General features: G+C 53.5%; 2 protein-coding genes across 18 annotated transcripts in view; one reads left to right on the top strand and one right to left on the bottom strand.

Annotated features, from left to right (window-relative positions):
- The window catches only part of MTERF4 (mitochondrial transcription termination factor 4), a 44,894-nt gene extending 18,437 nt beyond the window's left edge, over window positions 1-26,457 (top strand). The window contains exons 4-5 of one of the 2 annotated variants that reach the window (XM_074316421.2): window positions 22,539-22,679; window positions 26,343-26,457. In XM_074316421.2, coding sequence (XP_074172522.2) covers window positions 22,539-22,679; window positions 26,343-26,387 — 186 coding nt within the window. In that variant the 3' untranslated portion in view covers window positions 26,388-26,457. Of the gene's footprint in view, window positions 1-3,000; window positions 4,076-22,538; window positions 22,680-26,342 lie in introns of those variants that run through there. The other variant, XM_074316404.2, reaches the window with a different exon arrangement.
- Window positions 1-27,377, bottom strand: part of SNED1 (sushi, nidogen and EGF like domains 1) — a 75,594-nt gene that overhangs the window by 15,929 nt on the left and 32,288 nt on the right. For 4 of the 16 annotated variants that reach the window (XM_074316323.2, XM_074316315.2, XM_074316312.2 and 1 more), the window contains exons 11-28: window positions 27,251-27,364; window positions 26,504-26,620; window positions 25,562-25,678; window positions 25,296-25,412; window positions 25,029-25,142; window positions 24,581-24,754; window positions 16,511-16,624; window positions 14,567-14,680; window positions 14,143-14,256; window positions 12,952-13,065; window positions 12,202-12,498; window positions 10,739-10,922; window positions 9,649-9,759; window positions 8,959-9,071; window positions 7,833-8,114; window positions 6,690-6,834; window positions 6,499-6,584; window positions 4,859-4,963 (exon numbers count right to left, since the gene is read on the bottom strand). In XM_074316323.2, coding sequence (XP_074172424.2) covers window positions 4,859-4,963; window positions 6,499-6,584; window positions 6,690-6,834; window positions 7,833-8,114; window positions 8,959-9,071; window positions 9,649-9,759; window positions 10,739-10,922; window positions 12,202-12,498; window positions 12,952-13,065; window positions 14,143-14,256; window positions 14,567-14,680; window positions 16,511-16,624; window positions 24,581-24,754; window positions 25,029-25,142; window positions 25,296-25,412; window positions 25,562-25,678; window positions 26,504-26,620; window positions 27,251-27,364 — 2,532 coding nt within the window. Of the gene's footprint in view, window positions 1-834; window positions 2,750-4,043; window positions 4,409-4,840; window positions 6,175-6,498; window positions 6,585-6,689; window positions 6,835-7,832; window positions 8,115-8,958; window positions 9,072-9,648; window positions 9,760-10,738; window positions 10,923-12,201; window positions 12,499-12,951; window positions 13,066-14,142; window positions 14,257-14,566; window positions 14,681-16,510; window positions 16,625-24,580; window positions 24,755-25,028; window positions 25,143-25,295; window positions 25,413-25,561; window positions 25,679-26,503; window positions 26,621-27,250; window positions 27,365-27,377 lie in introns of those variants that run through there. The other 12 variants (XR_016019756.1, XM_074316348.2, XM_074316383.2 and 9 more) reach the window with 12 other exon arrangements.

Here is a 27,377-nt window from a genome sequence, read left to right as displayed (position 1 = left end):
AAAACAGTGGCTTTCCTTCTTTGGTTTTGTGTTGTATCTCATTGTGCTGAAAATCTTGGTGTCATTAACACTATTTACCCCACAATATACATGTAATAGTTTTAAAAGAACAGTATTTTAAAATAGTGTTTAAAATAACCAGTATTACTACTAACACTAAGGTCACTGAGTACAGCTTAAAATTTCTTGGCAATTCTTTTTATCCTTAGAATATATCTCACTGGGAGTGAATAGTCAAATGCTGTTTTTAAAATCACTTAAAATGATACATTTTTTCCCCGTGTGGTTATGCCATCAACATGATAAAAATAAGTTTATTTTAGTTTGCTTTCAATATTAGGTGTTGCTTTTTTTGAGGTGTCATTTAAAAAACGTTTTATTGTATTTTAATGTACTATGAAGGCATAGTCAGAGAAGTCTAGCATCCATCTCCACGCCCGTTGCTTCCTTGTTCTTGTTCTTTCTTTTCTTATATAGTTAATACTTTTTACTAGTTTTACTTTTTAAATATAGAAAATAAGTAAATATATTTATATTTCTCTTCCCCACTTTCCTACGCTGAAGAGATACAAAAACACTGATCTGCACCTTACATTTTTAAAGCAGCTTTGTTGAGATATAATTTATATACCATACAACTCACCCATTTAAAGTATACAATTCATTGTTTTTCTAGCATATTCACATATATGTGCATCATCAATAGGCCGTTTTAGAACATTTTTATTACATCAGAGAGAAACCCCACACCCTTCGGCTGTCACCTCCCTACACCTCCACCCCCTCCCCCAGTCCTAAGCAACCACTGATCTCTTTCTGTCGTTATCGATTTACCTGTTCTGGACTTTCATGCGAATGGAATCATATTATATGTGGTCCTTTGTGACTGGCTTCTTTCACTTAGCTTAATGCTTTCAGGGTTCATCTATGTTGTAGTCTGTCCATAATTCTTTTTATGGTCAAATAATGTCCCACTGTGTGGACAGACCACATTTTGTTTGTCATTCGTCAGCTGGTGGACGTCTCGGTTGTTTCCACCTTTTGGCAGTTATGAGTGGTGCTTCAGGAACACTCGTGTCCAAGTCCTCGTGTGGACACGTGATGTGGGCTGTTACCAGAGCGGAATTGCCAGTCTCACGGTGACCATTTAATTCTTCAGACTATTTCTCTATGAAGTGGCCACACCATTTACATCCCAGCCACAGTGTCTGAGGCTCCTTTTTCCCCACCTGCTCTCCAGCGTTTGTTGTTACCTGGCTCTTCTTATTGTAGCCACCCTTGTGGGTGTGAAGTGGCATCTTGTGGTTTTGGAGTATTTCCCTGATGGGTAATGATGTCCAACATCTTTTCATGGGCTTGTCGGCCACTCATGTATCTTCCCTGGAGAAATGTCTATTCAGGTCCTTTGCTCGTTTCTTAACTGGGTGTCTTCTTCTTATTCAGTTGTAAGTATTCTTTATGTATTGTAGATACAAGATGCTTTTCAGATGTATGATTTGCAAATATTTTCCTATTTCATGGATTGTATTTTTACTTCCTTGATGGTATCCTTTGAGCACAAAAAGTGTTAAATTTTGATGAAGCCCAATTACCTTTTTTCTTTTGTTGCTCACACTTTTGATGTCACATCTGAAAATCCTTTGCCAACTCCAAGGTCATGAAGATTTACCCCTGTGTTTTCTTCTAAGAGTTTTATAGATTTTGTTCTTACGTTTAGGTCTCTGATCCATTTTGAGTTCATTTAGTGTATGGTGTGAGGTAGGGGTCCTGCTTCATCCTTTTGCGTGTGCACATCCAATGGTCCCAGAACTGTTTGTTGAAAAGGCTCTTCTTTCCCCCATTGAATGGACTTGGTGCCAGTTGCAATTAGCTGGCCACAGACGTGTTGGTTGATTTCTGGACTCGCAGTTCTGTCCTACTGACCTAGGAGTCCTTCCTTGTGCCAATGCCAGCCTGACTGGATTACCATTGCTCCGTAGTAAGTTTTAAAATGGGGTGTAGGAGTACTCCTACTTTTTCAGGACGGTTTTTGCTATTCCGGGTGAATTTTAGATACTGTACACAACAACTGTCCAGAGACACTTTACTGTGATCTTGCGAGCGTGGCCGTGTGAGCCTATGTCAGCCGCTCTTGCCCTCCCTCCTTGGGCCCAGGCTGCAGAGACTTGACTGACATTCCTGACGTTCCTGACAGCTGGGACCCTGAGCCAGCAGTGCACGCAGCAGTGGGAGTTTTTACCAGAGCTCCGTCTCTATAGTCCCACCCTACAAAGTGGTCTCCTGAATCCTGAGTTTATCGTGGCACACATTAAAATAAATAAAAACTGATTGGAATAGGAGTGGGCAGTGAGGATAAATGACAGAGCAAAGAGGTTTAAGTTCTGCCCATGCCTGCTGTTGCCTGGAGATGGTGACTGCCTGCCTATTTCTGGGTGGCAGCTACCCAGACCACCCGGGTAGGTGTCCGGGTGTCTGGGTTGTCCAGAAGCCCCACTGGGGTGAGAAGTTGGGGAAAACAGGAAGGATTTGAGTAGCCTCAGTGCTCACTCCAAACTCCCAGGATGACAAGCTTAGGAACCCTCCTTCATGAGCTTCTCCTGGGGGCTTGAAGGTGTGGCCTTGGCCTGGGGATTTGCTTGGTGAGGAAACGCCAGCTGGGAGTGTTAATTGGGTGCCTGGAACGCTGTGGATCCTCCTTTTCTTGAGAAAGAAAAGTCTTACAGCTTCCAGAGGGAAGGAGCAGGTTATCCTACAAGGAAACAAGACCAAGGTTGACACCCAGTGACAGCAGTATGGACAGAGGATGACAGTGGACTGATGTGTGAAGAACTGAAGGGGAGAGGAACTTTGAATCTTGAATTTTACATCCAGCCAAATTGTCCTTCAAATTTGAGAGCCAATGAGAGTATTTTCAAGCATGTAAGAACTCAGGAGTTTGGCCATGTAAAATCCCAATGAGTGTCTTGCGGAACTTCACCAGCTGATTATAATCTTTTGCAGAAGACCAAGAGCAGCCAAGGCACTGAAGGTCAAGGGAGAAGACTGGCCCTGAGGGACGGCACGCCTTACCAAGGACACCGTTGTGAAACAGTTGGTGTTGGCACAAAGAAGGTGAAGCCACGGGAAGGAGTGAGGCCAGAACCTTTGGTTGGTACCAGTGAGGAGACGCTGGACCGTGTTGGCACTCCAGAGATGCAGATCAGAGCCCAGGAGGTGCGCGTCATACCCGCTCCACTGGCAGGACCTGCGAGCCTGGCACCATCAGGTTCTGGAGAGGCTGGGAATCACCCATGTCCCTGACACGGCTGGAGGGCATGTAACAACTTAGCCTTCCCATGTGGTTCGGGAGTTCACACATCCCTGCCCAGCATTTCCATTTTCACACACTTGTGGGATGTGTACAAGGCCGTCAGAGTGGCACTGCTGACACCTACCGCACACCCTATGTGCCCCCAGGCAGAGTGCGGCCGAGGCCATGCAAATCACCTGCAGACTTGATGCTCCATAGTGACAGCGAGTGAGCTGCAGCTGCACGTACAGCACCACTGACCATGGTGCAAGACGCTGGGCCCAGCATGATGCTCACCTGGTCGCGAGACCCACCATTGTTCAGGCATGCGTGGAAATGTGCCGACCTCACTCCCCCCATCGTCCTCCCCGACAGAGCAAACGGATGATACACACAGGGAGTGCCAGCAAGCACAGTAAGTTACTGTCTGCGTCCTGGTTCCTGGTCAGGGTCCAGACCGAAAGACCATTATTTCAGCAAAAGCTAACTAAGCAACTCCATAAAAGGGGCCAGTATGGCCCAGTAATGAGTATGACAGGAACCAAAGACCATGACTCATTCTGCACAGCTGGGGCCACTAAGGACTTTCTCTGTGATCACCTAACATCATCTCGTCCCCCGCCCAGAACATGCACACCTCACACTGGCCAACCCTGCACACTGCAGTGCCAGCGGGGCCAGCCCTGGTGCCAGCTTGAGTCTCCTTCACAAGGGACCCAGGAGAGGCCATTGGTCAGTTTTATGAAACGAAACATTGAACATTGAAAAGGGCTGACATAATGCAAGCCCTCTGATGACTTTATTTCACTTATAAAAGAGCAGCGATGAGTGTCTTGCCCAGCACCATGACTGACAGAATCGTCCGCCTGCTGTCTCTGACGTGCACCCTCTGGCAGGTGCCCTGGAGAGTACAGGTGTCCTGGGGACCCTGGGGGCCTTCAGGGAGCCATGCCCTTGGAGATGGCATGCTGGGCACTCGGCTCCCCCTTCATCGAGTGATCTGCCTTCTCTGGGATCCGGGTGATGGGGGAGCCCAGTCTGAGCCTGTGGCCGACCTGGGAGAAGGCCACGGGGTCCTGGAGGAACTGTCCCCAGGGGGACGCGGCCTTGAGGGTTAGACTAGAGGAAAGGCAGAGCAGGGTCTGGACTGTGTACGGAACAGGTGCATGCCTGTTTGCGTGTCCAGAGTGGGCTGCCCCGTGAGAACGCCTGCAGACTGCACTAGCCGTGATTCTCACCCGGCAGAGCACCACGCTGGGGACAGTCCAGGCCCCGTGTAGCCCAGATGTCAGCAGGGGGCCCCCCTCAGCGGCCGCCCAGGCTCCTCCACCAAGTGCTGCCCTGCTCAACATGCTCCTCCAGGGAGGGGCCGGCGGTGGGCGGCCCTGGGTGGTTTGCGCTGTGCCGCCCCCAGGCCATCCCGTGTGTGAGAGGACGGGGTGCCGCCGCCTCCGTGGTGTGGCTCACCCCAGCTTTCCAGGGTGGGGCGTTGGGCTGCCCGTGGGGTGTGCTCTGCCTCCCACTCCACACTCAGCAGTCGGCCCTAGAAGTCCTGTCCTGCTGACTTACTTTCCACGGCCTTGTCACCGCCGCCGCGTTCGGGGAGCTGGAGGGCCAGGCCGACCTGCTCAGTGGCATCTTCTGTGTGCTCGCGCGGCAGCACAGCCGTGGGTTCTAGGAGAAATCAGGTGCCACAGTGCTGCCCACACAGCCCACTGCCTCGGGCCGCCTCCCTGAGCTGCTTCTCCCCATCAGGGTGTAGGGCTGGCTGTGGGGGGCCCTGTGTGTGGGAGCAGGATGTCCACTCGCCTGCTGGCCCTCCGCCTTGGGCACGGAGCCCCGTGGGCCTTGGTACTGCCTCCTGTAGGACCGCCTTTTCTCCAAGTGGGGCCCAGCCCTCACCCGCCCACTGTCTCAGGGACCCAGCTTCTGCTGCCACCCTGGCCAAAGCTACTTTGAAGGTCACCAGTGGCCAAGGCAGGGCTGAGTCTCCTGCCTGACCATCTGGCCTCAGCCTCCTAAGCATCCTTCAGATCCCGGTCTCCTCTCCCTCCGTCTTGCTTCCTGTGGGGGCCACGACGCCCCCTCGTCCCCCTCGAATCTGCCCTGAGGCTGCCCTCCCTGCTACCAGCTCCTCGGCAGGTCTCGGCTGCGCCCTTTGGCATCGGCCCTGAGGCTTCAGGCCTGTGCCCACCATCCTCCTGGTCACCGTGAGCAGTGACCCTTCCACTGCCCCTCTGCTGGTCACCAAGGGCTGCGGATACCCTGCCGTCTCCTCAGCCCCAGGCACACGTCCTTTCCCTTTGCCAGTGGTTTCCCGTTGCTTGTGTTGGTTGAAAATGATCCTTACACCAGTGATTAGGTGCCAGAGAATTCTGTGCAGATGGGACCTGGCTGACCAGGGAGGATGAGGCCTGGGAGTCCTGCCCAGAGTCCCCAGCTTGTCTGGGGCGGGGGCAGCCAGCAGGCCTGCTGGTTTCAGAATTCTTGGGGGTGGGGGTCTGCTGCAGATGCCTGGCCTGCCCCCAACTGCTTCACAGGTGGGAGGGGCCAGGACCTCTGTACCCATCGCCCCCTGTGCTGCTGGGCCAGGCAGACAGGCCTGGTGGCTGCTGCGGGCAGTCCAGCTCGACCTGGCCGAGCAGGACCTGAACCCACAGGTTCTGCCCCGAGGTGCGACATGACCTCAGTGTGATGGGGACGTGAGCTCCTCGGGCCACAACGTGTGTGCCCATCACCTGGTTCCCTGTGGGCAGACGGAGCCCATGGCACAGCGAGAAGCCCCAGGGCAGGCTGGTGCTGCTGGTCCAAGGGCCACGCTTTGACAGCAGCACATTCGATGGAGTCACGCCTTTGGCTCTGCCGCTGACCAGCGATGCTCCGTCCTGGCTTGGGGAGCAAAGCTTGCATGTCTCGGCCCTGCGTCCAACACGTTTCCTTCTCTTCTCTCCTGTGCCCTGCTTGCACCCTGCACGTCCACCCCATATGGCTGTGTCGGGAAGGCTTCCTGTGAATCTGGATGGTGTAACCTGTTCGTGCTGGCCCCCGAGCCCAGGGCTGTGCACTCCGTGGGGGTCCCTGACCGGAGATGGCGTTAGGCATGGGGGTGGTCTTGAAGCTCTGGTTTCAGGGGCCTCATCCCTCATCGTTCTGGGGACAAGTGCTGAGGGCGTGGCACTGAAGCCACTAGGGCTGGCCACGATACTCACGTGATGTCACAGTGACCGATTTGCTGGGTGAGCCACCAAACTTGGCACTCATTCGTCCTCTGCCATCCACAAGCTCCGAGAACCTGCTGGGAGAGTCCCCAGGGTCACCACGTGAAGCGCGGTGCCTGGGGCCTCATGAGGTGACTGTGGCATCTGGCAGCTCCGTGGGGGCTGACGGCAGAGGAGTGTACCTGGGGGCCTGGGTTGGCATTTCGGGGGCCCCGCGGTCGTTGAGCAGACGTAGCTCCGGCAGGCGTGCGGGGGGCAGTCTGTTTCTGAGCACCCGTGGGTGGAGTCCTTCCCGGTGCCAGCGTCTGTCTGCACCGTCTCTTGGGGCTGCAGACACGTGGGGGGCAGGGGGTGGCCACATGAGGCAGATCTGGGGCTTCCCTGTGCCTCCATCCCACCCGCTGCTCAGAGAAAACTGAAGGGACGCGCCTGTCCCTGTGGTCCCATGGCGGGGTTGGGGCTTTCTGAGAAGCCCTGGAGCCCCACTCCCCACCTGCCTGCTGGCTGGGCTCCCATCTGAGGAGGAACCACAGCATCCTGCTGTGAGGTGCACACTGCCTGGCAGGGTTGACGTGGACTTCTCCTAGCCCCCACCCTGGCCCAGGTCTCGTCCCACAGGGCGGGGCCAGGCTCTGCCATCAGCCCCCACCCCCACCCTACGCTCACCCCGCAGGTGGTGGCATGGCTTCTCTGTGGGTCCTTATCACCTAACTGTGCCCTTCACTCCCCTCCTTCACCCGTGAGACCTCCTCCCCTGGCAGGTGCACCCGGACAGAGCTGGGTCTGAGTCTCAGAGCAGGCTGGTGGGTCGGGGAGGAGGCGCCATGCGTCTGCCCCCTTGGCCCCCCCCCGCCAGGAGACACCATCTCCACAGACCTGCCTGAGCTCTAAAGTGTGAGCAGGACCCTGGGGGCCACCATGCCTGAGCCTCCGCGCTCCCGAGCTGCCCCCGACCGTCTGCCTCTCCCAGGCCACCCCTCCCTGTGGCTGTCCTGACCTCTCCACCCGGGTGTTGCCCTAGCTGCCCACCTCACTGTGGTCCAGCACTGCCCTCTGTCGGCACCTGTTTCTAGGTGATGCCCTGTGTGCCCTGCACAGCCCACCTGGGGTGCCCTGAGGTGGACGGTGCACAGCGAGGACGGCACAGCACGCTGAGTTTTCCACATTGCTCGGCTGGCCCAGCACCAGCTGTCCTGAGCCCTTCCCCCCACCACTTCTCACACACGAATTCTCCTGCTCCTAGGCTGCCTGTCTGATGTCCCTGGGATGGTGTGGCCGTGCCAGGGCAGGTGGCTCTGTCCTCATGCCCACCGCACTGTACTTACAGGTGATGATGTACAGGTGAGCGGGCTCGCTGTGCAGCTGGTCGCCTGCGGTGCTCTGCACGGCCGTCACTGAGAGCTGGTACCGCCGCCCGGGCACCAGGTCCCGCACTGTGTAGGACACCAGCCTCCCGTTGGGGACGTAGCGGCTCTTGGTGCTCTGGCTGGTGGTCACGTTGATGACGTACGCCTCCAGCAAGGTGCCTGGAGTGGGGGCATCCCAGACCACATGGGCAGAGGTGGCCGTGACGCGGGTGGCGGTGAGGTTTGCTGGCGGCAGAGGCCCTAGATGAGGCATGGAGCAGGGGCGGAGGTGAGGGGCTGACGGGGTCTTCTGCCCGGGACAGTTTAAAGATCCGACGCGGATCACTGAAGCCTCGTCTATCCAGATTTAGTTACTACAGTTGACTTTGGGGTCCTAAAGGATGGCAGGCAGGAGACATGGGGGGGCATGCAGCTGCACATGGGGGTGCAGCTGCTCAGGGTCTGCAGGGGTGCCTCCTGTGCCCCGAGCAGCTCCCCAGAATGCCTCCCACTGGCACCCAGTGAGGTCCCATGTCTGCTTATTGTCATTGTCCTCTCCTGTGGGGCACTTCTGACCCCCCTGAGCCTGGACATGCACACCTTCCCCTGGGACAGAGATGAGGGGAATGGGCTAGATCCACAGGGTAGACCAGGGTGCCAGTGCCCAGGGTCAGAGCCAGTGCTGACCCCCTGCCCGCCTGGCCAGGTCCTGCTCACCCTCCCTCCTCACCCAGCCACCGCCCTCCCGCCTGTCCACTGGTGCCCGTTGACAGCATGGTGCTCGCCCCTCCCATGCATTGGGGAGGGAGGGCCAGGTCTCCGCACAAGACCCCACGGAGCTCAGCACAGGACAGCTTGGGCACCCTCGCAAGAGCTCCTCTGGCCCTGTGCTCAGCGACCCGTTCGGCAGGAGCCCTTAGCCCGTGGATGTAAAGGTCACCCTGGAAGGGGGTCTGGCCAGCAGGCCTCCAGCACACTGCCATTTGGGGCACACTCAGCCCAGGGTTGGGTCTCTGGTGCCGCGGCCGCCGTGGAGAGGACCGATCATCTGGGAGAGGTGAGCGTCTGCACGGCCGCCTGCGTGAGCTGGCCACACCCTACTTACGGGTCCACACGTGTTGCGGTGCCGAGGCCAGGCTCTCAGTGGGGCGTCCCTGTCCCCCGAGCCCACTGAGGGCGGTCACCCAGATGGTGTATCTCCTTCCTGGCAGCAGCGCCCTGTGGGGAGAGGACAGGATGCTGTCCCGGCCCAGGCAGCCTCCACCAGGGCTGAGCTGTGTTCGGAGAGCCGAGTCTGTGTCCAGGGCAGTGAGAAGCCTGCCTGTGGGGGCCGCAGCCAGCTCTGAGGCCTGTGTCCTCTCCTGTCTGAAGAGGAGGCAAGGTGGCCCTTGACTCGAGTTCCCAAGAGGGTCCCCAGCTCGTCATGGATAAGAGGGCCCTGCTGCACCTAAACGTTTGTGCAAAGTGGGTTCACGCCCAGCACCGCTCCCCCCACCCCTGGGAGCCTGGAATCTGCCCCAGGCAGAGGGTACCCTGACCAGCCCCATAACCCTGGGTGCTGCGTCTCTAATGGGCTTTCCCGGGCCTCAGGTGTGTCATCACAACTGGTGGCGGGGAATTAGCTCCACGGGGAAAGGGCTCTGGGAGCTCACGCCCGGTCCAGACTTCTCCCCGTGAGCCTCTTCCCTTCCGTGTGCTTTGCACCGTCTGTCATGAATCCCAGCTGTACGTCGTGGGAGTCCTGGCGAGCTTGGGGGTGGCCTTGGGGACCCTGACACAATTACCAGGTGCCCACCTGGGGCTCCCGTTGTGTTTCTTTGGAAGCGGGCAGGATGTGGATCGAGGAAAGTCACAGTAACAGTTAAAAGACAAAGAAAACAGTCTTGTCTCCAGCACAAGTGGCCGTCTGGTTGGAGAGAAAGAACACACACTTGGGAAAAAGTGGCCTTGATAAGTCTGCAAACTAGAAATATGGGCAGCTCAGAGAACGCACAGGGGACATGGTGCCTAGTCTGGTGGCACCTGCGTCCCAGACTCCGCCTCCCCACGACCATGGCCACTGGCTGCTTGGGACTGGGAACTGCTGGGCAGCTCCCGCTGAGCCCGCCCGGATGGACAGACGCCTGGTCAGAGGCACAGTCATTGGACGGCCATTCCCTCAGCTGCAGCCGTGTTTGCTCTGCGGGCCCCAGAATCCGGGCCCCGTGTGGCCGAGGCCACTCCTCCCCGGGAGGGATGCTGCCCAGGAGTCCTCTCTCTCTCTGCTCGTCCAGCTGCCTGCCCACCCTGCGCAGGGTCTATCGTGGATGAAGCCTGGGAAGGCCCGCTGACCCGGAGGGGCCTGGCCATGCATTCGGAGACTTCATGCGGGTTGTTCGAGGGTTTATTTCAATCAGCAGCCATTCTGGATGACTGTTGGTCATTTGAATTGCATGTGTCCTGCAGTTTTGTCTTTAATTTGTAATAATTGGGCATAAGAAGTTTGTATGCCTAGTTTAAGGTCTGAATGGATTATCTGAACAAAATAACAATTTAAGGCGACCCTGGGGTTGGCGCGCTTCTTTCCTCTCAGGGGGTCTGCACGGCTCGGGCCGGAAGGGCTCGGGCGAGGCTCTCAGGGTGTGTGCAGGAGACACTGCCCAGATTTGCAGGGCGCCCCCGTTCTTTTGGGACACTTAAACACTTGTCCGGCAGCCTATGAGGAGGCGAGGCGGGAGATGGATGGAGGGTGGCTCCGCCTGCTGCGGGTCAGCAGGTCTTGGGGACACGGGAGGCGCCCACCCTGGTCCTCCAGGCGGGCTGGGCAAGTGGGGACAGCACGGAGGGGCCCAGAGGACCAGGCGCTGGCCTGAGCCTGGAGGGGGCAGGTGGCCTCACGCTCTCACCCGAACACGAACTTGTCCACACTCCTGTCCACGTCGGTGGACTGGTCCCCCTGGGCCTCGGGGTGGCGGATGGACACGCGGACACTGCTGACAGTGGCATGACGGACCCTGTGCAGAGTCCACCGCACGGAGATGGCGGTGGCCGTCACGTTGACGACCTCCAGGCCCTCGATAGGGCGGGGTCCTGGGGGACAAAGGGGTTGCTCAGCCAGTACAGGCGCCTCTTTGCCCCCGGGGGAGGGCAGGGGCTCCAGATGAGGCTCAGAGAGGGTGCTGGGAGGTCACAGATAGGTCCCCATGTGAAGCACCAGCCAGTCTGGGCCTGCTAAATGCGTCCCTCAGCCACAGTGGGCACTGAGTCTGGTGGGCACGCTCCAGGCTCTGCCCTTTGGGGGTTGCTCAGGACCAACCAGCTCGGCCAGATCGGTGGGTGGGGGCAGGCAGGGTACTTCCTGACGTGCGCTGACCTCGGCAAACCCCTGGTCTTTGCTCTGGGTGACTGTTTTGCTCTCACTGACAGTAACAGTCTGGGTGACGCTGGGGCCCATTGGGCATAGAGGCCAGGGGAGTCCTCTGTGACCCAACCTAGCGGAGGGCATCAGACGTGCTGCAGTGTCCCAGCCTGGTGAGCACTGGTCCCTCCCTCCCTCCTGGTGGAGACCCCGTTCTGCTGAGGCGAGGGGAGGCTCCATCCTTCTTCCGGATGCCTGTTTCGGTCAGACCCTGCTCGGGCAGCCTGGGAAGCGCTTCTTCCTGAGCCAGGCTCAGGATGAGCCAGCCACTCCTCCCTCAGAGCCCTGACGGCTCCCGCTGGCCCCGGGGTATCCTCGTCACCTCTTGGCTGGCTTTTGGCCCCACGTGCCCATCCTGAGTTCCTTGTCGCGTCCCTCACTTGACACTCAGTGTCCTCAGTGTCAGTGCCTGGCAAGAGCCGGCAGGTGACGCCAGGAGGCCCTTTTCCTCCTGCTGAGGCCATCTCTGTGCCTCACTTCTGAGCGATGGCCATGGGCCTGCCCAGTCCTTCCCCCCCCCCCCAGCAGTGGCACCACCTTCCAGTCTCCTCCTTCCTCACGCCCCCAGATTGGCCTCCACAGGCCATCCCCTCCCCGCCCCCCCCCAGCATTCTCCTGCAGACAAGCCAGTAGGCCCGAAGCCTCTGTAGATGCCCCCACTCAACCGCTCCCCACACCCCTTGCCTGCACCCCAGGAGGCCCTCCCTGCGGTCCCAGCACTCCAGTCCCCTCTGAGTTACTGCCCCCTTCTCAGCAGCATCAGGGTGGCCTCCTGACCCCTGGCCTGACCCCCAGCCGCCCCCACGAGTGGGCTGGCTCACCCCAAGCACTTTCTCAGGCCCCCAAGCTCGTGCCCTAACCCTGCCATCGCCTCGTCCCTGTCAGCCTGTGTCTGTCCTGTCTCTGTCTCCCACCTGCCGGGTGCCTGGCGGGCATGGGGGGGCCACTCACGCGTGCGGGCGAGCAGTGCCACCGGCCTGCTGATGTCGTTCTGGTTGTTGGCGTTACGCTTGACAGAGAAGACAGAGATGTTGTAGGCCCTTCCGGCCGCCAGGGCCCGGAGCTGGTGCGAGGAACGGCTGCGCTCAACGAAGTCCGTGCGGCGGGCCGAGCCGTCCGAGGACGCGTAGGTGACCGCATAGCCGTCCAGCACCTGCCTGGCCGCCTGGCCTTCGGGTGGGCGCCAGGAGATGGACACCCCACTCTCCTCCACTCGCTCCACCTTGAGGGCCGTTGGTGGGAAGAGCTCTTCAGGGTTTCGGTCAAGAACAAGGGAAGGGGGGTGGTCAGCTGTCGGCCGTAGAAGCCCCGGCCCCCAAGCAGGTGTCCAGCCCAGTGGCCCTAGGCCTGGCTACCCTGGGGCAGAGGTGGGCACTGCTGGCAGGGAGCCTGCTTGTGGCACCTGCAATGGACTCCTTCATTTTGGTCTATGGCCAGTGCCCCCTGGAGGGTCATGTGCACACACATGTGACTGCATTTGTGCCCCCTGGAGGGTCATGTGCACACACATGTGATTGCATTTATGCCTCCTGGGGCTTATTTGCCCCTCTCTGCTTCTCAGCCAGAGCCTGGGTAAGCAGCTGCCTAGATGCTCTGCCATGGGTATGCTGCTCGGCCCTTTGACCTGTCCTCTGGCGTGTGCGCCCCCTCTGAGGGAGGAGGGGAGACCCCACCCCCTGTGCTGGTGCCCTCATGCCTCACCTTTGGCGCAGTCCTTGCCTGTGTAGCCCACTTTGCATGTGCAGCTGTGGGACCCATTGCTGGCCAGGCAGTAACCGCGGCCCCCACAGGGGCTAGAGAAGCAGGGGTCACTCACTGGGAGAGGGAGAAAGCAGCAGTGAGCTCTGGGGTGTCACCAGGCCGCCCCATTCCGGCTGGGCCCTTGCTCCTGGGGACACTGGGTAGTTCCTGTGTGGGTGTATTTGTGGGTGGTACTGTCACAGGCAGTGATTTTGGGATGGGATGGGGGACACTCTTGGAGGGGGAGGGCAGGGCTTGCCAGAGGCCCATGGAGAGGCCAGGCAGGTGTGGCCTTCTGACTCAGCCAAACCATGCTGCCACTCCCCCAAGCCAACAGCCCTGATAGGCGGGGACTTGGGGTGGGGTTAGCACAGGCCTGAGCCTCCTGGGGGCTGCCTGCAGCTCCAGCCCTCCTGCATGGCCTTGGGGCTGTGGGTGCTGGTGTAGACCTGAGGTTCCAGGCGAGGGCAGGGCCCCAGGGGCCCAGCACGGCTACAGGACACACGCAAACAGCAGTGAGCCAGCATCATGGTCACAGCCACTGCACTGTCCCCCGGGGCCCTTGCCCACCCCAGGCCTGTGTCCTGCAGGCCTCCATCACAGATCTTGTTCTCAGTGCAGCCTTCACTGCCCTGTGTGTGTGGGGGGGCAGAGTCCAGAAGCTGAGTGCTGCCAGCCAGGCCCAGCATGGGGGCTTGGGACACTCCAACAGGCAGGTCAGGACACGCACCCGTTCTAGGACGAGATGCATTATCAGCAAGTGGGGGGAGTACGGAGGAGACAATCCCAGAGAGGGGGAAGTGTTCTAAAGGAGAGAACGGTGCAGGGGTGCGAGCGATGGGGGCACTGCAGGTCTGAGGTTAGGGGGTCCTTGTGCAGGAGGGGCGTTTCAGCCAGGACCTGCTTCCTGAGGAGCCCCTGCCATGGGCGGACGGGCGGAATAGACCCGATGTAAGGAAGAGCAGGTTCCCGGACCCTGGGGCTGCAATGAGCTTGGCCGTCCAGGGATGGCAGGGCCGTGTGGCTGGACGTGGGACCGGGTTGGACACGAGGCCTGCTGGAGTCTGCGAGGCGTGAGGTGGGGTCCCCGTGGGGGTTAGTGTGGCGGGGAGCTTGGCTGGGCCAGGGCAGGAGCGTGTGGGCTTGCCCCACCTGTCTCACAGTGGTAGCCGAAGAAGCCCTCCGGGCAGACGCACAGGTAGGCCCCGCCGCCGTTCTCGCACCGGCCTCCATGCTGGCAGGGGCTGGAGTGGCAGGCGTCCACCTCTGGAGAACATCCAGACAGTGGGCCCGAGCGGCAGGGGGGAGTCTGGGGGAGGGAGGAGAGGACAGCGGGAAGAAGGGAAGGGGGGAGGAGAGAGGCCGGGTGGGGGAGGGGCTTGGGAAAACCCCCTCACCCTGGGCAGGCACCCTGCTCTCCCCTCACCCCTCGCCTCTGGGTCTCTCCTACAGGGGGCCTGTCCAGCAGGGCCCCAGGGACTGCCCTTCCCTCTGCTCTCTGAGCGGCCCAGGGTGTCTGGGGTATCACAGGTGGATGAGGGCCTGGGCACATGACCCGCCTGAGCACAGCCCCTACCTGTCTCGCAGAGGACTCCAGCAAAGCCTGCAGGGCACTGGCAGACGAAGGTCCCTGGGAGGTCCCTGCAAGAGCCTCCATTTCTACAGGGCTGTGCCTGGCACTCGTCTGTCTCTGTAGAGACAGGACACCAGGCTGCATGGCCCTATGTGGGCCCTACACATCCTTACATGGGTGCTACACAGCATTATGAGGTGTGATCAAACAATACGGTGAATATATATATATTTTAAAGTATTACAGTAGAAGACACATTGCCATTGATTCCCCCTCAGAATACTCCCTCTCACTTAAAACACACTTATCCCATCATTCTTGCCACTTTCTGAAGCAATTCTGGAAGTCCTCTTTCGTGAGTGTCTTTAGTTGCGCTGTCATGGCTGCCTCGATGTCCTGAATCATTTTGATTTTGGGGAAGAGCCAGAAGTCACACGGTGCCAGGTCCTGTGAATGAGGTGATGAGGAAACATCGTAATGTTTTTATTTGACAGAAATCACAATATACCAGAAGCGATGTGTGACACAGAACGTTGTCATGATGGAGGATGATTCACGGTACACTTTAAAACACACCTTCTCTCAACCGTAGCTCACACCCGACTGACTGCACTGAACAAGTTGAAACTTGTCACACACTGTTACTAAGGTTCAACACACTGCTTCCCATATTGAAGATCCCTGCCTTTCTGTTGGATGGCACTCAGCAGCAGCATTCACCGTATTTTGTGATCACAAAGGCTCCGTGTCACACATCACTTCTGGTACAGCAATTTCTGTCAAATAAAAACATTATGGTGTATCCTCATCCACCTTATTCACCGGATCTGGCACTGTGAGACTTCTGGCCTTTCCCAAAGTCAAAATGATTCAGGACATCGAGGCAGCCACGACAGCACAGCTAAAGACACTCATGAAAGAGGACTCCCAGAGCTGCTTCAGAAAGTGGCAAGAACGATGGGATAAGTGTGTTTGAAGCGAGGGGGAGCATGTTGAGGGGGATTAATGGCAACGTGTCTTTTACTCTAACACATTTTTAAAATTTAGACATTCACCCTATTTTTGTTTAATTTTTCTTTTTTCATTGGGGAATATTGGGGAACTGTATTTTTCCAGAGTCCATCAGCTCCAAGTAGTCCTTCCATCTAGTTGTGGAGGGCGCAGCTCAGCTCCAAGTCCAGTCACCGTTTTCAATCTAGTTGCGGGGGGTGCAGCCCACCATCCCACATGGGAATTGAACGGCAACCTTGTTATTAAGAGCTCGTGCTCTAACCAACTGAGCCATCCGGTCACCCCACATTCACCGTATTTTTTGATCACACCTCCTACTGGACCCACACGGACTTACACGGCCCCCAGGATTCTGTGTGCAGGCTGAGGCCTCAGCCTCAGGCCTGCCTCTCCCTGGTCTGCCCCATGAAGGCCCCACCCCCAGGCCACTCCTGCACTTCAAGGCCCAGGCTTCCCAGGTTTCCCAGGGGCCCTGACTGGACATCCTGGGCCTGGCCGTCCCTGGGGCAGTGTCTATGTCTCAGGGTTTAGAGCCTGACACATGCATGAGGGGTGCAGGGCTCATCCAGCCATGCACCTGGCAGGCCTTCCCTCCTGCCAGCTCCGAGCAATGGCCAGGCCCTCTCTAAACCCCACGTTCTCTGTCCCCCCGAGGCCAGAGTTTGCAGGAGGCAGGAGAAGTGGGTTGATCAGCGGTCAGCATTTCTCAGCTGAACTCAATCTCCCCAAGGAGGTGGAGGCAGAGAGGTCTGTAAACCACTGTCCTGGATGTAAGAGCTGGCAGGGGCCTGAGGGCACAGGCAGTCCCCAACCAGAGGCTAGCCCAGGGAGACGACTGGCTGGGGCTGGGTGACCACGGCAGGGGACCCTAGTGCCTCAGGCCCCTGACCAGGGTGCTGGGCTGCCACCTGGCAGTGAGGGCCGGACCCATCTTACCCAGCTCACAGTGGGCTCCTTCATGCCCTGGGCTGCAGATGCACTGGTAGCCGGCGACTTGGTCCTGGCAGGAGCCCCCATGCAGGCACGGCTGGGATCGGCACTCATCGATTTCTGGGAGAGGAGCACCCGGGGCGCGGGAGCCAGGGGAGACCCCGAGAATAAAGCAGTGCTGTGTCATTAGAGGCAATGGCTTGGAGCCAAATTAAGACGGACATGAGTTTTGTTCTGAGGAGCTGGGCGGAATTCTGTGACATCCCCTTAGTGCTTGGAGGGGCCAGAATCCAGGGAGGGCACCCTGGATGTGGGAGGGGCACGCGACAGACCTGGGACTCGGTGCTGGTGCTGGGCTCTGTCTATGAATAAAGACCTAGAGGCTTCTCAGAAGACATTGGGACTCAATTCCAACGGCTCTCAGGTGGACGGGCCCGATCTTGCCAGTTCAATAAATAGCAATCATTTATGAAACCGATACAATGGGGGTGAGTCCTATGTTTTAAAATATTCACCACGGGTTTTTCTTAAACTGGGAGTTGTGCTCCTGGGTTCAAAACGTTCAATTTAGAAAAGTCTAATTGGAACGCTTACCATATAAATAAGTAAATAGTAGTGACATCATGACACCTGGGGGCCAGCACCCAACCTGACGAACTCATCTGGCCACATGCACGTCTCCATTCCATGTGACACTGATTTCTGTAGCTATCATCTCTCTGCCTCTTTAGTTTTTAAATTTTTACGAATTGCCTAACCAGTACTGTCTATGGTCTTGTCTCTGCTGTTCACGAACTTTCTTGGCAAGACAGTGTTTCATACTACTCTTCTCTCCACATTACGTTAGTATCTGCATGTGGTGGGTCGCTGCTGTTAATACGTTCCACAGTGAGATCACGGCGCACGTCATCCATCCTTGCTTGGTGCGCATTGGGTTGGTTCTAGACTTCTTGCTATTGCAAAAAAAAAAAAAAAAAAACCACAAAAAACAAAAAACAAACAAACAAAAAAGACGCTTCTGTGTATATTCTCTCACATTTCCTGGGGCAGATGTGCAAGCTTTTCTTAGATTTACACCTGGAAGTGGAATCTCTGGGACACAGTCTGTGTGAACTGTCAACTCAGTAGGCAAATTACCAAGTCATTTTCAAAGTACTTAAACCAGTTCACACTTCCTCCAGCAATTTCTGAGAAGTCCTGGTGATCCGCTTTCTGCTTTCTCGACATGTTAGACTTCTAAGTTTTGCCAGGTGAACGCACCTTTTTGTACTTTGGATCGGCACGCAGGTGATTGATTGCTGGCGTTCTTTTTATGTTTGCGGGTTGCTATCTCCCCTTCCATGGAATGCCTGTCCAGGTGTTCTGCCGCTTTTCCTATCGGGTTGATTATTCTTTCCTCACTGATTCATAGAGTTCTTAATATATTCTTGAAACCAGTGTGTAGCTTATATTTCACTTTCTTCTTTAAGGCTGATGAATTTCATCTAACTTTTATATAGTCAAATTGTCCGTTTTTTTTCTTTTATTGTTAGTGCTTTTTTTTTTTTTTTATGGCTTAAGGAATTTTTCCTTACCCCAAAGCCAAAAAGATATTTACCTATATTTTCCACACAAAAATATATAATTAGAAAACATTTAAATCCTTAATCCATATGGAATTAGTTGTTGTGTATGGTGAGAAGTAGAAAACTAATGTGATCTTTTCCCAAGCACATGACACTTTTATTCCAGCCTATCATGAAGATTTTCTCATGTGTTTTAAAAAAAGAAGTTTATACTGTAATTTTAACTTTTACATTTATGTCTATAATGAATTTGACACATAAAATGTATCATGTTTTTGATATTACAGTGCATGATGCTGTTTTATTTTTCAAGTGTTCACTGCTAGAATATGAAAATATAACTGGTTTTGTATATCGACCCTGTATCCTATGACCTCGTTGAATTCACTTACTAGTTCTATAGCTTCTTTTACAGAATTTCCTTAGAATTTTCTATGTGCATGATCATGTCATCTTTACTGCTTCCTTTCCAATAGATACGCTTTTTATTTCCTTTCCTTGTTTATGGAACCATCTAGGACCTCTAGGGTGATGTTGGGAGGAGTGGGGGAAATGGACATCCTTGCCTTGTTACTGATTATCTCTGGAAGCCTTTCACCATTAAGTCTTTTGTTGGCTGTTAGTTTTTCAAGAGTGCCCTTTATCAGGCTGAAGAAATTCCCTCTACTCTTAATTAAGAGTTTTTAATAATAGTTGAATTTTGCAAATGATTTTTCTGTGTCTATTGAGATGATTGTATGGTTTTCTCCTTTATCTCCTAATATAGTGAATTACATTCATTGATTTTCAAATGTTAAAGCAGCCTGTGTTCTTGAGATAAATCCCACATGGTTGTGATATATTATCCTTTTTATGTAGTACTGGGTTTGATTTAGTAACATTCTGTTAGGATTTTTGTGCCTATGTTCACGAGGACTGTTAGTCTGGAATTTTAGTTTTTATAATGTCTCTGTCTGGTTTTGGTATCATAAAATGAGTTGAGAAATGTTCCTTCCTCTTATATTTTCTAAAAGAGCTCATATAGGTATTATTTCTTTCTTAAGTGTTTGACAGAGCTCACCAGTGTTTTGAAAATCTGGTCCTGCCATTTTCTTTGCAGGAAGGTTTTTATTACAAATCAAATTTAGTAATTATAGGGATATTCATATTTTCTATTTATTCTTCTGCCAGTTATGGTAATTTATGTCTTTCAAGGTCTTCATCCATTTCCTCTAAGTTGGGGGTATAGTGGCCTAAAGTCACAATACCCCTTGTCCTATAAATGCTGGTAAGATCTTAGCGATGTCTCCTCTTTCATTCTGATACTGCCCATTTTTCTTTTTTTCTTGATCAGTCTAGCTAGAGGTTTGTCTGTTGAACTTTTCAAGGAACCAACTTTTGGTTTCATTGATTTTCTCTGTATATGTCTTTTTTATAATTACATTTTCCAATTGTTGATATATAAAAATGCAATTAATTTTGTTATAATAACCCATATCCACTGAACGTGTTACGTTTTCTGTCATTTTCAGTAGTTTGCCTGTAAAGACAACCATATCAACCGCAAATACTGTCATTTTTATGTCCTCCTTCAACATTTTCATGACATTAATTTCTTTTTATTGCTTTATTGCATTGGCTAGTACTTCCAATACAATATTGATTAGACTTAGTGACAATGGGCATCCTTGTCTTAGTCCCAATTTTAAGGGGAATGTTTCTCTACTTAGGATAATGTTTATTCTAGGTTTGACAAGAGGCATAAGTAAAATTGCCTCAGAAGCTAATTTCCTTCCCCTGTTGGTAGCTCAGCATATGTGAGTCAGATCAGCAGAACAGCTTTTGAATTCCAGATTCACTTCCTGTATAACAAGGATCAGAAACATGCCCCACCATTCTTGATGTAACCTGTACTCCTTCCTCTATAAATGTGTGGGTTGTTATGGTCCTGCTCCGCATGGTGTGGCCGGTCTAGCTATGCCTGGCCTAAGCACGCCTCTCTGTGGGATAATGAACACTTGGGGGTGGGGGTTATATGGGCTTTGCTACTCTTAAGTTTTCCCTCCAATAATCCTATATCATTTTATACCACGTGGTACTAGAGATGTGTGACGTTATTTTTATCTGGATAAGGAAGTACTTTTTTATTCCTGTTTGATAAGAATTTTTCTTGAATGGGTATGAATTTTTGTCAAGTGCTTATTTTTCATTCATTGAGATTCTTATTTTTCTCCTTCAATTGGTTGATGTAGCAGATTTTTCTAATATCAACAACCCTACTTGTTAATGGTGTAAGTAGTCTCGATAGACTAGAATTTCTGCATCTTTGTTCGTGTTTAATGGACGCATAATTTTACTTTCTCTACCTGCCCATGTCTGGTGTCGGTTCCAGGTTACCATGGACTCACAGAATGGGTTGGCATATGTTCTTTATTTTCTACTCTTTAGAAAAGACTGTGTAATGCTGCAATGATCTGTTTCTTGGCAGTATAGAATTTACCTGTTGCATTGTTTGGGCCTGATGTTTCTTTGTGGGAAAATGCTTTAACTACTGCTTCAATTTCTTTAAATAGTTATAGAATTATGTATACATCCTTGAGTAATTTTTGGTTAAGTTATATTTTTCTATAAATATTACGCCCATTTCTCCTAAGATTTCAAATTTATTTGTATAGATTAGTTGGTATTATCTTGTCGTCTTTCAATCTCTCTCTCTGTGTTTGTCACCTTTTTCATGTATAAAGATTTTTATTTGTGCTCTTTGTTTTTCCTGATCAGTCTTGATAGAGATTTGTCCACTTTAGTAAGTTTTTCAAAGGACAAATTTTGGTGTTGTTTATCTCTTCTTTTGTACCTTTGATTTCTGTGTCATTAATTATGGCTTCCACTTGTGGTGCCACTTTCTTCCACTTTCTTGAGTATCATTTGTTGTTTTCCTAAGTTTTGGAGTCAGACATTTAGTTCATTAATTTTGAACTTTTCTAACATGTGTGTGTTTAAGGCTGTAAATTTCCCATGAAGCATGGATTTTGCTGCATCACATAAGTTTTGATATAAAAGTCATCATTATTATTAATTTAAAATATTTTCACTGTCCATGTGATTTCTTCTTTGGCTCAAAGTATCTAAAAATATCTAAACAGAGATTAAAAAATTTATCTCATTTTCTTAATAACTTTTTTTGTGTATTCAGAGAATGAATTAGTTCAAATTATTAATTATATTGTTCAAATCTTCTTTTTGCTGATTTTTTTGGCTCCTTCACCTGAATTGAGCTGGATGGTTCAGAATTTCCCAGTATTGTGGTGAATTTGTCAGTTTTTTCCATCAGTCTGTTAATTTTTGCTTTATATATATTGAGACTATTGTATTTGATGTTTGAATGTTTGTAGGGGTTGTATCTTCTTGGTGTACTGAAATAATTGTCATAATTGTCATTGAGAGACACCCTTCCCCTCAATGATGTTTTCTGTCTTACAGTCTGTTTTTTCTGAGGGTCATGTAGCTAAACCAGCTATATTTTGATTTGTATTCACCTGATTTTTTTCCCTATACTTTTACTTTGTCTTGCTATGTCCTTATGCTTTAGGGGTATCGCTTCTGAGTTTGTAGCTTGTTTTGTAATGAATCTGGCAATCTGTCTTTTATCTGAAGAATTTAGTCCATTCTTATTTGTCTGTATTTTTTCTATCATAATTCTTTTTAATCTGAAGTTTTGCCACCTTTTCTGTGTCCTTTCAGATTTTGACATACCTTACTATGGTATTTTATAATTTTCCCTTCTCTTACTGCTAACAGAATATTCTGGGTTGATCTTATTATTTTAGTAGTTTCTCCAAAAAGTGACCTTTTTTTTTTTTTGATAGGTAAGCCTCTGAGGCTGTGTTTGCATGAGAATGTTTTTTATGTCTCATATTTGAATAACAATTTGGATAACATTTTTAGGTTTTGTGTTTGTATATTTCAATTTTTATCCTGCTTGTTATTTGCTAAGCTTCTTGTATTTATGGGTTGGTGTATTTCTTCATTTTTAGAAAATGCTCAATCCTTATCTCTTAAAATATTTCTTTTGCCCATTCTGTCGTCTTTTTCTGGGACTCTAATTAGGTGCTTGTTTGATATGGTCCCACATATTTCTGAGTCTCTGTTGCTTTTTAAAAAATTCATTTATTAATTTAATTCATAATTCATTTTCTCTCTGATCTTGAGTCCTATGATTTCTTCTTCTGTTGTCTCCATTCTGTTGGTAAGCCTATCCAATTTACTCTTCATTTCAGATGTTGTATTTTCTATTTTGTTATTTTTAAAAGTTTCTTTCCTCTGCTCAAAATTTTCTATTCTTTCGTTTATCTTGCCCCTCTTCTTTAACACAGTTACAATGGCTGTTTAAAAGTCCTTGTCTGCTAATTCCGACATGTGGGTCATCTGCAGGCCTGTTTCTATCAACTGTTTCTTCTCGAGATTATGTATTATCATTTCTTCCTTGTCAGACATTGTGTGTTCCAGAACAGAGACCAAAACAGAAAATGCCCGCCCCTGGACTGGGCATGCTCTGCACTCTGCCAGGCAGCCAGACTGTGGAACTGATCTCTGGCGTCATCAGGAGGTGGGCTCGGTTGGGCGCAATTCAGGTTAGTTCTAGTTCACGATTGGTTTTAGATGCTTCGGCCTGGACCGGGCCTCTCCCTCCCACTGGACTTGGGATCTCAGCCGAGTGAGACTGGAGTCTCTGCTTCTCATGTGCTCCATAAAAACCCTGGGGGTGGGGTGGGTAAATGGTGGGTGCTGAGGTCTTGTTCACCTCTGCACGTCTGGTTCAATCTGCTATGCGTGCCTGCAATCGTCGGAGGCCTGGGTGACTTCCCAGCTGCTCCCGGCACACTGCCCACTCAGGTTTGCTCCCACCCAGGAAGGACTCGTCTCAACTTCTGCTTCCTCAGGTCTCTGACAGGTTAAAAGATATGCTTTAGGGCTTATCTGGTGTTTCCTTGATGTCACAGTGAGAGCCATGGTATTTTGTAACTGTCTCCATCCTAACCAAATGGATCTCCACGGTACTTAACAAATACCGTTTCACTATCTTACATGTGACACCACCATGGGGAAGCTGGTGCCAGTCTGATTCTTGTTTCTTTGTAGATTCTTGTTCCTTTTTCCTCTCTGGATGTTTTAAGAATTTTTTCTGTTTGTTGCTGATATTCTTACATTTTATTATAACTTTCTAATATTTCTCTTTTCTCCTGTTTGATGTTCTGTGGGCCCTTTCACCCTGTGGTCACTCGTCTGCAGTTCTGGGAGTGTTACCGCATAGTCGCTCAAGCATTTCAGATGTCTGTGTTCTCTCACTCTTGGATTCCTCTCCTCTCATTGTTGGCACTTTCACCCCCACATACAGTGTCTGCAGGTTCTTTTTGATTTATATCAAAATTCCTGGGGAAATTCCTCAAACTGGTCTTTCCACTCATTAAGTCTTCGTCTATATCCATCCATAAATTTATAAGCTGTGCCTGTTATTTCAACTACTATAGCTTTTCAATCCTCTAATTTCTGCTTTCTTTTAAAAGTCATTTATTGGTCCTGCTTTACGGCCCGGTGTGCTTCCTTCTGCGTATGTGTCATTCTTGCTCTGTATGCGTGCCTGTCCACAGTTCTCCCAGTATCACATGTGCTGTCCGGACTTGTTGTTTCTGAGGTAGTTGTACTTCTCCAGGGTCTTGATGGCTCGGCTGTGAGCGCACATTCCCCGGGGGCACTGGGTCCTCATCTGATACCAGTGGGAGGGGATCCTAGACAGCACCCACCAGCCTGGGGGCTTGGGAGCACAGGCGTAGAGGAAAGACGCTTGAGGCCAGGTGTGCCCACCTGCCTTCCAGAACTCTTTGCAGCACAGGCTGGGCTTTGCAGGGCATCTGGGAGATAACGCGTTACGTGCCCTGTCCATCTCTGGATGCTGTCACTGTCCCTGCGTGAATGTGTTTAAAAATCTGTTTCATGAAAAATGTGTTAACATCACACAGATTTTCTCATGAACAGAGCTGGAGCGCTTTGGCTCAGTGCAGTTCGCTTGCACTTGTTAGCAACCCCTCGCCGCCCCACCTCCAGGCATGTCCGCAGCAGCGGGAGCCCGTGAGGCTCCACAGCAGCGCTCCTAAGCGCCCTGGGGCCCTGATTCCACAGGTCTGGGGGGGGCGCTGGGAGCTGGAGCCTCTTTAGGGCTCTGCCCCTGGGCTCCCTCCCGGCCTCTGCTGCTTTATCTGCAGAGTGTGCATGTGGGTGTTGGAGCCCCAAGCTCTGGGTGGCTCTGAGGACAGGGAAGCCCTTAGTGATGGTCCAGAGTGGAGAGCTGGCACCAGTTATCCCCACTGTCACCACAGGCTTATGCCTCATTTTGTGGGTCAGAAACCGAGGGGAGAAGGGGCAGGGCCAAGGTCAGTCCTGAACCCCTGACCTCCTCCACGTGGTCGGGTGAGGAGGGTATGCGCCTCACGGGCTCTGTCCAACCCGCCTGCCCCTCCCCAGAGGGCCCACTCACCATGGCACTGAGGAGGCTCGCTCCAGACACCATGTGGCTGGCAGACCCGGACGGAGCTGGGGACACTCAGGCTGTAGCCTCGGTCACACAAGTACAGGGCCACCGAGCCCCACCGAGTGCCATTGAAGCGCAGTGTGGCATGCTTCACCTCCTCGGGGGGGCCGCAGTCTACCTCTGCAAGGATAGCCCAGCCCTGTGCTGCATCTCAGGGCCCCTGCCTGCCCCCCTCCCACTGCTCTGCCGTCTGCCTCACCAGGCTGCAGAGCTTGGGACCCCCGCTCCCAGTTCCCCGCACAGCCTGTCCTATAGTGAAGGCGCCCTGACTTCCAGGACAGGCCACTCAGAGATCTCTTTTCTTTCTTCCCCTCCCTCCCCCTGCCCCTGCCCTGCTCCTCCAGGATTAGGGCGAACTCCCGTGCCCCCACCCTGACCTCTCTGGCCCTCTCACCCGCCTGGCACCGGCGTCCCGTGTACCCTGCTTGGCAGTGGCAGGAGAAGTCTGTGCCCAGGTCCTTGCAGGTACCCCCATTCACACACGGGCTCCAGAAGCAGGGGGAGGGGGCTGCAAGGGCACACAGGGTCACCATCACCCGCCAGCGTGTTCTTCCTCTGGGCTGCGTGGGGCATCCCCTCCGGCCCCCACTGCCTAGGCTAGCCCTTCTGGGGCCTGGTTTTGTGTTCAGCTGGCCTGGCCACTGGCCTGCGTCCACCTTACCTATCTCACAGTGCCGCCCGGAGAAGCCTGGGGGACAGTCACACTTGTATTTGCCGATGTAGTGAAAGCAGGTGCCTCCGTTGTGACAGGGGCCCGAGGCACACGAATCTGGCTTCCCTGGAAGCAGAAGGAGCCATTGGTATCTGGTGTCGTGTGCCCACCCCCACTGCCCCGCCCCGGGACACTCCCCACAAGCAGACATGTGGTGGCCAGGTCAGGGGTCTCGGGCTGACCCCCCGGCTGATCCCAGCTGGCTGGGGCCGCACCGATCTCACAGTGCCTCCCGGTGAAGCGATAAGGGCAGCTGCAGTGGTACTCGCCGCCCGCCTCCTTGCACGTGCCTCCATTCCGGCAGGGCCCCGAGCTGCACAGGTGTGGCCGGGCTGTGAGGAGGGTCAGGGGGGCAGAGAGGGGCGGATGAACGAGGCCCGGCCTCCTGGCCCAGCAGCGCCCACACAGCCCATTTGTGTTCTCTCAGGCCCCGGCCTTTTCTCCACTGAGTCCTACAGGCCAAGTACATGCTGGGTTGGGACTCACCGTCTGGAGACCCCACCCAGCCCGCCCCTCCTCTGTTCTCTGCCCCAGGCTCTGGGGATCACTGGGCCCTTCCTGGTGGAGAGCTGGCCCCACGGCGCAGGGCACACTGCACTGTCCTCTACACGGCGGTAACAGACTGTGTTGGCACTTGTGCCCCTAGGCCTGTGCTTGGGTGTCCACACAGTTCAAGGTGTGACTGGAGGGGCACGTCTCCCACCTGCAGCAGTCACACCCAGGACAGCGGGAGTGGCCCAGGCCCCAAGCCCCAGGAGGATGGGTCTCGGCCATACTGGGGGTGGGTGGCTGGCCCCCTGGGTTCCCTGGGGTGCATGGTCACGGCCAACACTGCAGAGAGGGACAGTCTAGGTGGGTGCTAGCGAGGACAGCGACGCCTGCGAGGCACTCAGGGAAGAATATTTACACTCTGAAGTGGTTAAATGTCATAAAATGCTGACAGTCTCCAAGCTGAATTAGATTGAACAAGGTCCTAATGATTTTTTTTTTCTCAAGTCAATGATTCTAAAATCTAGTTGGAAGAATTCCGAGAGGACATGAAGCCAGTTCTGAGGAAAGCAAAGCCATGGCCCGGAGGTCACAGATCAGGAGCAGCAATTAACAGAAATAACCCAGGTGAGTGGAAAGGGGGCGCTGTCTGGAGTGCTGAAGCCCACCTTTCTCGCAGTGCCTGCCATGGAACCCGCGGGGACATTCGCACGTGTAGGAGTCGTCGTGGGCATCACAGGAGCCTCCGTTGAAGCAGGGGTCGGAGTCGCAGGGCGACGGCAGTGCTGCGGGGGCAGAGGGAGGCCCTGGAGCTGGTGTCACATCCCCGGCCAGAGGCTGAAGGGGCGACACCTGCCAGGCTCACCCTGACACCCTGGCTGGAACCAAGGCCGCTTAAAATACACTCTGCTGGGTCTTGATTCCTCACACTGGGCCCTAGGGCCCCTCCCTGGGATTTCTTTGATTCCTGGTTTTTCCAGAATTCAGCCTCCCTCTTGTATGAGCTGGGATCAAGCTGTGCGGTCCAGGATGTCTTCTCACCCCCACCCCACCCCCACCATCACACCTAATAACATGCTGTGTAGGTCGTTCTCTGGTTCTCTGGCCGTACACTGACCATTACACAGCGGCGAGTGTTCTCACAGAGAAGCTAGGGGCTTGGGCAGGACGCTGCTCGGAGAAGCGTGTAGGCGGCGGGGCTCTTCCAGCTGCGAGCTCAGGGCAGCGCAGAGGGCCGGATCCGCGGCCGCGTGGCACTGCGGAGGAAGGCGCGGGAGGCGCTCCCACTGCCGGTCCTCGTCGCAGCAGGGCGGCCCTGGCCTCCGCCCTGTGCCTACCACCGTCCTCCAAACACCACCAATGGGTTTCTGCGCAGCGTCGCAGCCCGAGCCCGCGCCCAGCCCGCCCCCACTCACGGTGACTGACGTTGTGGTGGGTGTGGCAGACGCAGAGGTAGCTCCCGCCGTACTCCATGCAGTAGCCCCCGTCGGGGCACTGCGTGTTCACGTTGCAGGGCGTGGCCGTGACTTCTACAGGGACAGG

The sequence above is a fragment of the Rhinolophus sinicus genome, chromosome 17, assembly GCF_057876585.1.
Source record: "Rhinolophus sinicus isolate RSI-liver-muscle chromosome 17, RSI-T2T, whole genome shotgun sequence".
NCBI lineage: Eukaryota > Metazoa > Chordata > Mammalia > Chiroptera > Rhinolophidae > Rhinolophus > Rhinolophus sinicus.
The sequence above is the reverse complement of the archived record's forward strand: the minus strand, read 5'-3'. Positions and strand labels throughout refer to the sequence as shown.